This window comes from Miscanthus floridulus, chromosome 16 (assembly GCF_019320115.1).
Source record: "Miscanthus floridulus cultivar M001 chromosome 16, ASM1932011v1, whole genome shotgun sequence".
Taxonomy (NCBI): domain Eukaryota; kingdom Viridiplantae; phylum Streptophyta; class Magnoliopsida; order Poales; family Poaceae; genus Miscanthus; species Miscanthus floridulus.
This window is the reverse complement of record NC_089595.1, coordinates 68,057,120-68,070,266: the sequence shown is the minus strand read 5'-3', so window position 1 is coordinate 68,070,266 and position 13,147 is coordinate 68,057,120. Positions and strand designations below refer to the sequence as shown.

General features: G+C 47.4%; 2 protein-coding genes and 1 pseudogene across 2 annotated transcripts; all 3 read left to right on the top strand.

The window, feature by feature from the left end:
• Positions 1 to 441: 441 nt before the first annotated feature.
• Positions 442 to 4,030, top strand: LOC136512251 (lipase-like). The gene is made up of 10 exons (XM_066506226.1): positions 442 to 807; positions 1,221 to 1,291; positions 1,414 to 1,479; positions 1,589 to 1,636; positions 1,729 to 1,796; positions 2,045 to 2,117; positions 2,200 to 2,361; positions 3,176 to 3,370; positions 3,520 to 3,611; positions 3,702 to 4,030. Exons 1-10 carry the CDS (start codon positions 741 to 743, stop codon positions 3,895 to 3,897), a joined length of 1,038 nt encoding a protein of 345 aa, XP_066362323.1. The 5' UTR covers positions 442 to 740; the 3' UTR covers positions 3,898 to 4,030.
• Positions 4,031 to 4,537: 507 nt separating this feature from the next.
• On the top strand, positions 4,538 to 7,437 carry LOC136510782 (mitogen-activated protein kinase kinase 9-like; annotated as a pseudogene).
• A 310-nt stretch (positions 7,438 to 7,747) lies between these two features.
• Positions 7,748 to 8,390, top strand: LOC136510037 (beta-amyrin 28-monooxygenase-like). The gene has a single exon (XM_066504615.1). It carries the CDS (start codon positions 7,837 to 7,839, stop codon positions 8,188 to 8,190), a length of 354 nt encoding a protein of 117 aa, XP_066360712.1. The 5' UTR covers positions 7,748 to 7,836; the 3' UTR covers positions 8,191 to 8,390.
• The last annotated feature ends 4,757 nt before the right edge of the window (positions 8,391 to 13,147 follow it).

Sequence of the window (13,147 nt, the reverse complement as noted above, 5' to 3'; positions counted from 1 at the left end):
TCATATATTTGAAGTTAAATGTGAGAAATTGTTAGTTTTGTAGAAAGCTAAATGATAGCTAAAATTATGGCTTATTAAATCTTTGACTTGACATGTTTTTGGAATTCTACCAAATACACTCTTAGACCTTTTTTTAGAAACTCTTAGACTTTTTCTAAAGAGCCTTTTTCTCCTTTATTCGTCCTGTTTACTTGCCTTATAAACCGTATTTTTTTAGCCAATAAATAATATTTTTCTCTCACAATAAATTAGCCAACAATACTTTAAATCATGATTTATCAGCCAAGCAAAACAAACGGGGCAATTAAACGCCGAGCCCAATCACTATCCAGCCCGAAGGCGAAATACGTCCAATCGTCTAAATCCCTTAAGGATGGATCGTCTTTTGGCAGATAACCCCACGATTTATACATAAATCCCATAATGGCTCCTAAATCCTCGCTGTTATCTTTTCTCTCTCTTCTCTTCTGTATTCCCTTCTCTTTACTTGCCCTATACATCTCAAACTCGAATCGTGTATGTATGTATAATAATGGCTCCTAAATCCTTCGTCGGGCACCAAACCCCCAATCATTGATCCCTCGCGGTTGGGCTGATTCCTCCCCGTACAATTTTCGCCGGTCCTGTCTCCGTGAAGACGGATTCCGTTGTTTTCTTGCCCAATTCGGGCAGGATTTTGGTCTTCCTCCTCGCAGCTTGGGGGCGGTTTCGCTCCGGTTCTTGCGCTTCGGCTGCAGGCCATGGAGCCGCGGAGATGGCTCGCGGCAGCCGTTTTGATGTGCCTGCTTGTGCTTTGCTCCGGGAGAGGTAGGTTGTTGGCCCTTCTTTGGTCCTCCAGTTTTTCGCCGTCGAAAAGGAAAAGAAAAATCTATCTTTTGATTTTGTTTCCCCTACCGTTCCCGAGAATGTTTCAAGCGTACTCTGCCTGCAGGTTATTTTTACCCAGTCTGCGTGGGGAATGTGGGCGATCAGTGATGTATTTAGCTTAGGGTATTGTTTAGCGCTAGACGATTAGCAGTACTTATATGCCTTGAACATCCATGCTGTTTGTGAAACGGAAGGTTGTCTCTTGAAGATGCTCGTGCATACATACACAATGTGTCGGCAATCGGCATAACCTCCAAGAATTCGCAGTCAAACTAGTCTGCTTCCTTCTTGTCGTGTCTTATGTATTGCGCATTTCATTGTATTCTCATTTTACCCCTGCCTTTTCGATTCAGAATTCAAGACCAAACATGCACCCATATATGACCCAGCGCTTGCCCGGACACTTGCTGAATATACTTCTGCTGTGAGCTCATCTGACCTTCTTGATGCTGTCATCTTCCACATCCACGTTGGATTATGTTATTGGTGATACCTCCGTTTCTAGTGTGCATTCCTTGTGGAGTTGAACTTGGTGCTTTTGTGCAGGTCTATACTGCTGACCTGACCCAACTGTTTACATGGACGTGTGAAAGATGTTCTGACTTAACAGAGGTATTTTATATTTGTCATTATCGTAAAACATTCTACGATTTTACCAATGTTTTTCAAATTCACATTTGGCTTGGTGTGAAATCTTCATTAAATTTATTTGGTGACTCAGGGGTTCGAGGTGATAGAGCTGATTGTTGATGTGAAAAATTGCTTACAGGTTACTACTTCTGCCAGTGCACCTGAATCGTTTTCTTTTCACCTAGTAATAGGCTTTTGCTTATATTGATGGTTGTGTTTATGATGAGTCAGGCATATGTTGGATTTAATAGAGACATGAATGCAGTTATAGTTGTGTTCAGGGGCACTCAAGAAAACAGGTAAAAATTCTGATGCATATGCTGGATTGTGTCCAGGAAGTTATTATATCTCTTACCACTTTTTCTTACTTTTAAAATGGTGCCCTTGAAATTCTGGTTCTTTGGAAAAGTTTGCTATCCAATCTTCTGGATGCCATAGGTGCTAAAATGTGTGGCATTTTAAATTAACAATCAAGCCAGGCAAATATAGATATGAAAGTATATGCAATTTATTCTTCTGCAAAAGTTTTATTACTCTTATTTTTCAGCATTCAGAACTGGATAGAAGACTTATTCTGGAAACAACTTGATCTCGACTACCCAGGCATGCCTGAAGCAAAGGTGAGCATGGTCTTTGTAATTATGATGAAACTCCACTCATGCAGATTGCGGACACTATAAATGTTGGTCTTCTACCTTATAGGTTCATAGTGGATTTTATTCTGCTTACCATAACACAACAATGCGTGACGGAGTTGTCAGAGGTATTAAAAGTACTAGGGAACTGTATGGTGATATTCCCATCATGGTCACAGGACATTCCATGGGAGGAGCTATGGCTTCATTTTGCGCCCTTGATCTTGTTGTGAGTAACAAAATTTGCCATGGAAATCTTTTTTTTCTATGCTTAGAAGTTGGCCACATCGAATGAGGGAGGGTGTTTTTCTTTCTCAACTTTAGTACTTCTTCTTATCACAAATACAAGTCCATCTAGGTTTGTCCCTTCCACTCAAAAAAAAAAAAAAATCTAGGTTTGTCCCAAGTCAAACTTTTCTGACAATGACCATCAATATCTAAAAATTTATATTAATTGGCCATTACTAGATTCGTTATGAAAACTACATTATAATACACACACAGGTATTGCTAGCTAAAGTTAAAAATGTTTACAGTGAATAGAACCTAGATTGAACTTATGTTTTTTTTATCAAAGGAGTTCCTATTCTTCTGGTATTGGTTATGACTGTTCAATATTACATTACCTTGCATAGTTTGCATTCTGTCTGATATATTATATGAGAAAACAATGGTAGCCACTTAATTTCAAAATTATTAGATCAAGCACTTTTACATTTTATGGGATGACTATTGCTAATATTTCTTGAGAATCCTTCCAGTACCAATACCAGATAAAATTAAGAACATTGGTCTGAGCATAGATCTTATCTTTTGGCAAACTTCCTATCCTCAGACTAAAGATGTATGTAACTATATGTTCTCCCAGATGGTTTTACACATTTTGTATATGTGATGCGATACCTTTTCAGCATGGACATAAATGTTGCCTCGAGCATATGAAGTCCATGCTATTGATTTTTGGTGGATTAAAGGCTTTTTTTTTTCCTTCGTCACATTTCATTTTATGCCCTATGAAAACCCAAATTTCTGTGTTCTTGTAGGTTAATCTTGGGTTCAAGGATGTGACACTCATGACATTTGGGCAACCTCGGATTGGCAATGCTATATTTGCTTCTAATTTCAAAAGATATTTGCCGAATGCAATTCGAGTGACCAATGCACATGATATTGTACCTCATTTACCCCCATACTATCACTACTTTCCACAAAAGACATATCACCATTTCCCCCGAGAGGTATGTGTTTAGCTTGCTTCCCTTTTACCTTTGCTAGCAACGTGATCTAGTATTGTGTTGATGTTTTCTTAAGATACATGATGAAAATTAGCTATGATTTAATTGTGTCAACGATTTTATGGCACATCCCAATTATGTCATTCTTCTAGGTATGGATTCATAATGTTGGCCTAGGAAGCCTCATCATATATTCGATTGCGGAAATTTGTGATGATTCTGGAGAAGACCCGACTTGTAGCAGGTCCCTCTCACACTCATACAAACTTTTTCTGTGGTTTATTAATTCTATCATACTGATGCCCCTCTTAACATCATGTTTTCTGCTTTCTAGGTCTGTGAGTGGAAACAGCGTGCATGACCATATACACTATCTTGGCATCAGCATGCATGCCGAGTCATGGGAACATTGCAGAATCGTTACCGACAATAGAACCCTGCCACAGCAGTATAAGATGGATCCTGATGGCAATATAATCTTGTCGAAGCAGCCTGGCTTATCAGTGAATGAACTACACAGTGCACAATGAAAAACTCAAGATGGCATGAATAATTTTCTTGTATGATCCTACTGTGATGAACTCGAAGGGGATATATTAGGATGAACAACCTTGGTGATTGTTCTGTTGGGCCACGTAAAAAAAATACTGGCAGCAATCTTCATTCTATAGTGTACTTGTTAGTTCTCATAGGATGTATGTACATATTAAAGATATATGGCGCGCCGGCGGCCTCCCAGGGTGTCCACGTACGTTCTATTTAGCTGGTGTGTTAGATAGAAATTCAACGGCTCAGATGAAGCGCGTCATAATCCGGTCTTTCTCCGTGCATTCCACAACCAGCCTTCCTCCGTGTATTCGTTAGGGGATAGATGAAGCAGTTGGATGCATTCAATGAAGTAAGGCATCCCTAGTGATTGTACGCGACATGTTAATGGACGTTGACGCGTAATAGGGGACGGTGGATTCTCGGCATGCATAGGTCGGTGTCCTAATTAGCATGGTGGTCGGCACGCGTGCGAGTATATGTGCGTGCATGATGTTGGAGCCTTGCTTTGCATGCATACATGAGGTATCTGTTTGTGTGTGCGGGTGTACTGCTGACTACTTGCTTGTTTGTATGCTGGCCGCTACATCAGATAAAGACAAATGGGGCAGATAGACAAATTTAATGCCTCCCCAACAATTCACCGAAACATTTGTACTCCGCCGGGCCAGTGCCGCTCCGCCGCACCAGCTGAGATTGACGGCCTCCGTGCCGATGGCAGCTCCAGCGTCGGCGCCAGAGGAGCTGCGGCTATCGGACCTCGATTGGATCGGCGACCTCGTCGAGGGCGGCTTAGCCAGGGTCTGCAAGGCACGCCATTGCCGCACTGGCGCGGTGAAAGGTCCTAGTATGGCTAGAGGGGGGTGAATAGCCTATTTAAAATTCTACAAATCAACTAGAGCAATTTAATTAGTATGACAAATAGCGTAATGCAAACTTGCTCTAGCTCTACAAGGGTTGCAAGCCACCTATCAACAATTCTAGTTGCAATGATTACTTAGGACACACAAACTTGCTATGTAACTACTCACTAAGAGCTCTCAATCTTGCTACTCTAAAGAGCTCAACTAGATGAATATATATAATAAAGCAAGCTCTCAATTCTAATTACACTAAAGAGCTTGTATCAACTAGTTTGCAAGAATGTAAATAAGTGAGTAGGGTGATTATACCTGCCGTGTAGGGGATGAACCAATCACAAGATGAATATATAGCCAATCACCGGGAAGAATGCCAAAGACAAGAGACAATCGATTTTCTCCCGAGGTTCACGTGCTTGCCAACACGCTACATCCCCGTTGTGTCGACCAACACTTGGTGGTTCGGCGTCTAAGAGGTGTTTCACAAACCTCGTCCACACGATAGGACACCGCAAGAACTGACCCACAAGTGAGGTAACTCAATGACACGAGCAATTTACTAGAGTTACCTTTCGGCGCTCCGTCGGGGAAGGTACAACTCCCCTCATAATCACCGGAGACGGCCACGAACAATCACCTAACTCGTGCCTGATCCTCCTCCGCTGCACCGAGCCGTCTAGGTGGTGGCAACCACCAAGAGAAACAAGCGAAATCCGTAGCGCAATACGAATGCCAAGTGCCTCTAGATGCAATCACTCAAGCAATGCACTTGGATTCTCTCCCAATCTCACAATGATGATGGATCAATGATGGAGATGAGTGGGAGGGCTTTGGCTAAGCTCACAAGGTTGCTATGTCAATGAAAATGTGCAAGAGTATAAGCTTGAGCCGGCCATGGGGCTTTAAATAGAAGCCCCCTATCAAATAGAAGCCGTTATACCCCTTCACTGGGCATAACGCGGGCTGACCGGACACTACAGTCCAACTGACCGAACGCAGCACCGGACGCTCCGGTCATGAATACCGGACGCGTCCGGTCGGCATACCGGACGTGTCCGGTAGCCCCTAGACTGCCACGTGTCCAGTTCAAACCATCATAGCCATTGCTACTTAATCTACCGACGACCGGACACTCACACCGGACGCAGAGACTTAATTGACCGGACGCTGCACCGCCGAGTTCGGTCGAGTCCAGTAAGCCACCAGGGCCGACCGAACGCGTCAGGTAGAAACTGACCGGACGTTGAGCCTCAGTGTCCGGTCGAGTACAGTAAGCACCCATGGACGACCGGACGCGTCCGGTCACACGGGACCGGACGCTGCCAGCGTCCGATCGACTGCACTGCCTTCGCTGAATCATACCGGACGCGTCCGAACGTGTCCGGTGTGGCGACCGGACGCGTCCGGTCACTTAGTACGTCGCCAAATACCGGACGTGTCTGGTCACCATACCGGACGCGTCCGGTCACTCTGTTAACAGCGCGACTCACTCCTTTTCGACTCTATCTCCTTCACCCTTGCTCAAATGTGCCAACCACCAAGTGTATCACCTTGTGCACATATGTGTTAGCATATTTTCATAAACTTTGTCAAGGGTGTTAGTACCCCACTAGATCCTAAATGCATATGCAATGAATTAGAGCATCTAGTGGCACTTTGATAACCGCATTTCGATACGAGTTTCACTCCTCTTAATAGTACGGACTATCTATCCTAAATGTGATCACACTCGCTAAGTGTCTTGATCACCGAAACAAAATGGCTCATACAATTTTACCTTTGCCTTGAGCCTTTTGTTTTTCTCTTTCTTCTTTTCCAAGTTTAAGCATTTGATCATCACCATGTCCATCACCATTGTCATGATCTTCGCCTATTGCTTCATCACTTGGAGTAGTGCTACCTATCTCATAATCACTTTGATAAACTAGGTTAGCACTTAGGGATTTTATTCAATTAACCAAAACCAAACTAGAGCTTTCAGCTCGGTCTTCGCGCTCAAGCTGTCAGTTCGACCCGGACCCGCTCATTGTGGAGGTGGAGGCCGAGGTGCTCCGCCGCATGTTGTCGACTTCCACGCCCTGCTCCGCTGGGCCCGGTGGCAAGGGCGCTTTCGTGCTGGAGTACATGGACACCGGGTCTCTCGGCGATCTCCTGCGGCGGCGCGAGGGGGCTAGGAATCTCGGAGGCAGCCGTCGCCGAGGTGGCCGCGCACTACGTCGTTGGGCTGGCTCAGCTCCACTCCCGCGGCATCGCGCGCCTCGACATGAAGCTCGACAACCTCCTCGCCAACACCCGCGGGGAAATCAAGATCAGCGATTTCAACCTTTCCAGGAGCCTCTACGGCGGCTCCGACGAGCACCTCCAGGTCCCCATCACCGGCGGCACTAGGATGTACTTGAGCCCCGAGCGGTTCGCGCCCAATGCCCGCGCCGGTACCTGACCTGGAGCTCTTCTTAGGGCGGCTCTCCCTCTTGCCTGGAGTACAGAAGCCGTCTGCTGAGGAGCTGAAGCAGGCCATCTACGACGGGGAGCCCTCGTCCGTGCCGGAGGATGCAGGAGGCGTCAGCAGAGCTGCGCGGGTTCGTGGCGGCGTGCCTGCACAAGGAGCCGGTGCCTCGCCGCGAGCCAGCGTGGGCGGCGCGCCGTCGTCGGGGTCATCTATGAGAGGAGGGCCAAGCTGGAGCACGGGGAGTGCTCGCTGGCCAGCGACGTTGTCAGCCTCATGCTCTCGGAGGGCCTGCCTGACGAGGAGATCATCGATAGCGTCATGTTTCTCATGGTCGCCACGCACGACACCACCGCCGCCCTCCTCACCTTCCTCATCCGGCTAGCTCGACGCCGACAAGGACGCCTACGACAAAGTTGTCCAGGGTAATTCCCTTCATCATAGCTAAGCTCTAGCAGACACGCTGATGGGTTGTTCTAATCCATGGATGATACAATCCGATCAGAGCAAGAAGAGATTGCACGGAGCAAGGTGGCCGGGGAGGCTCTGTCGTGGCCTCGTGGGAGGACCTCGGCAAGATGCGGTACACCTAGGCGGCGGCGCTGGAGGCGCTGCGGATGGTGCCTCCGGTGTTCACCATGATGAGGAAGACGGTGGAGGACGTCGAGTACGGCGGCTACATCATACCCAAGGGCTGGCAGGTGATCCACGCGGCCAACATGACGCAGTGGGACCCGGCCATCTTCCCGGAGCCCGGCAGGTTCGACCCGGCTCAGTTCGATAACGCGTCGGCGGTGCCGCCCTTCGCCCTCGTGCCCTTCGGCGGCAGCGCGCGCATCTGCACCGGGAACGAGTTCGCCAGGGTGGAGACGCTGGTGGCCGTGCACCACATCGTGACGATCTTCAGGTGGAAGCTCGCCGCCGGCTGCGACCGCAGCTTCTCCAGGTTTCCGCTGCCGTACCCGTCTTAGGGCCTCCTCATCGACATCGAACCTATTCAGAAATGAATGCTCGCTCGGTTGAGCAATCGCCTTGTAAAGTTCAGTCGTAGCCATAGTTCACTTTGCTGGATGTACATACCCAAGAGGCATGATGCAGGTTTACTGGCTGTGAATTTGCAGGATAATTTTGGGTTACTTGGCAATAATTAAGCCACTAACCTGAAACTGAACCATCCGAATCTCCAGTTATATTTTGGGTTTGCTCGATGTACAAAAGCTAACTGAATTTTACATACATTGAAGAATCCTAGTGACCCCAAAATTTACAAAATGTACAGCACAGCTAACTTACTTTTTTTTTCATTTTCACTATGTCAAACGCCCACTCTTGTGGCTTTCTGCACATAGAGCAAACGCTTATAAGCCAGCTTATTTGCTGGCTTATAAGCCACGGTACAATACTTTTCTCTCTAAAAAATCAGCCATATAAATCAGCACCCGCGGCTTTTCGACCAGCCGAACACTCCGGCAGTTTGTTTCAGTTCTGGCACCTACTGTTTTTGGACAAGAATAGGTACCGGAATCTTGAATCAAGTGGGATGACGCTGAAACTGCGCACTCCAAGAAGGCGTTGCTTATGCGACGATGATGTATCTTGGATTGCAGCGACTTGGTCTAGTGTTAGATGACGACAGATCCAGTCGGCGAGTAGAGAGTCCTCCACAATGCCTTTGGCATAACTCTGCAGTAACTTGGGGACTATAAGCTCTCCCTTGTCATTTATACCAACTGATGCTCGGATGTAGTCGCTCATTGATTCCTGAAGCTCAGCTCGAACATTTTCAGTAGAGAAAATCCTTACCTGGGTGATAGGAAGTCATCATTTTCAAAATGGTAATAGGGAAAGAATACGGTTCAAGTGTTATGGCACCTTTACTGTGCACAATGGAAACAGAATTTCTTGGTAGTTCCATTGTTACCCATTCACTTACCGCAGGTGAAGAGAACATCCCACAACAGAGTGCGAAGAGAACACGGGGCTCAGTATCATTGAATATTTCTTGAGATTCTCTGATGTTTTAAATTTGTGAAGGGCCAGCATCAAGGACTGAAAAGGATGAAAATAGTAAGATGAATTTTCAACTTGTATGATCAATGGAGGGACCTGGAAATGAGGAACTAGAGTTATACGAGTTGTGGCCGGCGAGGCGGTGAGCGCGCACCAGCCGAGCCATGAGGAGTACCAGCGCTCCGGCGCCAGGTCGCACGAGCACAAGGCGTGGGCCGAGATATACCTGTTGAGCCTGACTGATGTGCTAGGTGACCACCGGCATGTCGACGTTCGGTTACGTGGCGCAGGGGCTCGGCGGCGTGCGGCCGTGGGTGCTATACAAGGCTACCAACAGCTCTACCGTGCCCGATCCGCCGTGCGGCTGGGACGTGTCCATGGAGTCGTGCTTCCACAAACCACCGAGCTATGATTGTCGTCTGAAGCAGTGGGCGACGGACATCTCAAAGGATGTGCCGTACATCCAGCACTGTGACGACTTGAGCTGGGGGCTGAAACTTGTTGGTCGGAACAAATAGGATGTCCCAAGGGGACTGAATATAAGGCTAATCTGAATAGTAAGTTTTATCCTGTTGTTTCTAAACGTGTGATATCATGTAGAGTCAATTGTGAGATGAACCAAACAAGATTGTGTAATGCATAGTTTAAATTTCTTGTTTCATAAACTAATCATAACATTTAATTTGGGGATTGTCTGCTCAGCACTCGGGTGTTCTAGGGGCATGTGTAGTCAAGTTGTGGACAGGCCTCATGCCCTCGAAATTTGAATAAATCCGTGAAGCTTGAATATTTATTTAGCTCTTCTTATTTTAACAACTATCTCAGGGCCTCTCGTAGGGTAGCGGGCGCATTACAAGGATATACAATATGATTGATGCCACCATAGTAGGAGTTAGGATAGCAAAGATGGTCATGGTGAGCTTATCTTCATCTAAGCACATCTTGAGAATGTCAGCTTCTTGCTTCTAACAATGTACTCCGACTCCTGCTTGATGTTTTATTCGATAGTCTCTAGCTTGCAACACTTATCTCAGGCTTCTTCTTAAAATGTTGAAATAGGTTGGCATTTGAATAGGGGGCTTATGCGGGTGATTAGTGTTGAGTGTGGAGTGTCTTGTTGTGAAGGGGGAATGGGGGGTGTTTTATAGGCGATTGATGGCGGGTTTAGAGGGTGGGTGCGCGCCATTATTGGCGGCACTGAGCAGCATTGGGGGCTAAGGGAATCAGGTTTGTGGGGGATAGAAGCGGCAGCATCGGGCCAATGGAGGTGACATCATGAGTGGTGTCGTGGGGCGGTGGTACGAACATGCGGTGGGTGGCGGTGCAGAAGAGACAAACGCCGTGACGCTGAGAGGACGGCACCAGTGTGTGAGAAAAGGAGCGCGGGTGAGTGGCCACTGGCGGTGCGCGTGGCTTTAATTTGCATGCGGTCTTAGGTCAAACATACAACTTGAAAATGAAAGCCTACACTATGTTAGTGGGAGGTCTTTAATTTGTGAAAAGGCGGCTTTAATTTTTTACCTCCTTTGCGATTCATTCCCAATCATAGCTGGTCTGCTTCCATCTGAATGGTTGCTTTTCTTGTAACCCGTTTGATTTTTGCCTCGAGAACCCTAAGTAAGTCTAACGAGGTCTAAGGGTAAATCGACATAACAAACACAATGGATGAAGCAAAATGCACGTCCAAAACGCCCTTATACGAGTACAACATATATGCACTCCCTCTCCCATTCTCGAACACATCGTTTGGCTCCTACGACCTGACGATTCTTAACATCTATGGATGAAATACAATGGAAAGATTACAACACTAGAGGATGGTGATGAAAAGCACTACTAACTACGGGTACATGTCCCCTAGGACAACTCATCTACTTCGTCGGACCAAACGGCTTCATTCCCTGGCCTCGGTTGGTTCTTCTTCTGCACTAGCTAAGGATCTGTCTCCTCTCGTGGTGGTGGCTGAGTGAGGGGAAGCAAGGACTCTACTTCTGATACCTCCGAGGGTGGAGGTGCTGGTGGTACTACAACACCGATTCTCCTTCTTTCTGGTGGGTGGACAGGGATTCCCTCCAAGACCAAGGGTTCCTGCCTTTCTGTGTCAAGCGTCCTACGCTTGGCCCTTGTGACCAGATAAGCATCCCCTAGCTGCTAGGGTGTGCCGATCTTTAGCCTCCTTCAGGGCTTCCGCCATGGCAGTCTCACGACTTTCTATGGCTGCCACATTGGCGTGCGCCTCAGCGAGTTGCACTTCGAGCATCCTGGAGAAGATCTCGGCTTCCTCGGCTCGGCGGAGGCACTTCCTCAGCTCCGAGGCCTGCCGGTCATACTTCTCATCCGGAGCAATCAAATACGTGGCCAGATGTACCACAGTTGGGTTGTCTTCTTGCACGTCCCGCCCTTGCAAAGCCTCCATGCGAGCCCTCCATACCCATCGATTCTTTTCCAAAGGTGGAAAGAACTTCATGGGGGTATGAGCAATTGGCTCTTCATAGATCTGGCAAAGATGCTGCAAGGCTTTGTGGGCCACAACTTGGTAGGTGTCGACGAAGCGAAACCCAATTGCGGTCACATTCCAAGCTTTAGTGATATCGAGGAACTCCTCACTCTTCCCAATGTAGATGGTGACCTCACATCGCTCAGTGCCATGTTTCTCATGCTAACGACCCTCATACTCGGGGCGATCCTTGACTCCGAGTTTTTGCAAGGTGGCATACAAGATTTTGGGAAAACTCTCAGCGTTCAGGCAATAGCTGCTAACCCTAGGCTCCTGCCATCCTTGGTGGATGATGGCTACAAGGAAGGATCGAGCGAGAAGCTTGCTCGGGAGAAAGGCTAGGTGAGCTGAGACTCACCGAGTGGTGGTACCAAGTGGCTAGGCTAGGCCTTTTGTAGTGAAGGAGCGGTCATTGGTCCTGGCGCAGTCCACCATTTAGTCTAGCATGGAGAACAATAAAAGGAAAGCGACAGGATTTTTACGCGCACAGAGACGAGCAGTATCCGAGGCCATTCCCTAAGCTATCCAGAAATTCACTCAGTAAATTTAAAAGTACTGGACATCTTCACCTATGCAGGGTGGGTTGAAAGCAGGTGGACACATTTAATGCATCCCCTCCATGCTACCATTAGATAAAAACAAGTCGGGCAGGTGAACACATTTAATGCCTCTCCTCCTTACCATCAGATAAAAACGATTCATCGACCATGCAGGAACATTTGTACTTGCACATGCATCCATGCATCTAAGACATGGCTTGGTTTGTGTGCACTGTTGCTCCCGAGGTGATCGGTGGTTGGGGTTGGTCGCCATTACTATGGCTACCATACTTGCATCTGCACCCATGCATGTAGAGGCGCCCTGTTCCTTGTGGCTTTGTGCTTCGCGTCGCCTGTGGTTCACGCCTGCCATGACCTGTGTCTCCCCAGTACTCTTTTCTAGGCTCTTGTCGGAACCTTTGTCTTGCAGCCGTATTAGTCATTAATGGCCTCAGAACATCGCTTCGCCTCGAACGCGTGAAAAATTCAGTCGATTCATTTATAGTGATCTCATGCTGGAACCTTGGTGGACCGCAGCCACGACCACTAACCGCTCTGCCTTTATAAGCAGGGTCTGGCTTAGCCGTTGTTACCACCGCTCGGTGCACTTTGGCTCGCCTAGCTTTTCCTTTTGATCTAGCTTTTCGCTCAGTCCTTCCTTGCAACCACCGCCAGCGATGGCAGGAGCCTGGGTTAGTAGTTACTGCCTAAACATTGAGGGTTTCCCCAAGATCCTGTATGCCACCCTACAAAAACTCGGAGTCAAAGATTGTCCCGAGTATGAGGGCCGTGAGTATGAAAAGCATGGCACTGAGCGTTGTGAAGTTACCGTCTATATTGGGAAGAGTGAAGAGTTCCCCTGACATCACTGAAGCCTAGAAT

Excerpts from the sequence above, each read along its gene's own strand:
- LOC136510037 (XM_066504615.1), top strand. The coding sequence starts at position 7,837 with ATGGTGCCTCCGGTGTTCACCATGATGAGGAAGACGGTGGAGGACGTC.
- LOC136512251 (XM_066506226.1), top strand. The coding sequence starts at position 741 with ATGGAGCCGCGGAGATGGCTCGCGGCAGCCGTTTTGATGTGCCTGCTT. Across the intron at positions 1,292-1,413 it reads TTGCTGAATATACTTCTGCT|GTCTATACTGCTGACCTGAC; the intron begins GTGAGCTCATCT and ends GCTTTTGTGCAG. Across the intron at positions 1,480-1,588 it reads GATGTTCTGACTTAACAGAG|GGGTTCGAGGTGATAGAGCT; the intron begins GTATTTTATATT and ends TTGGTGACTCAG.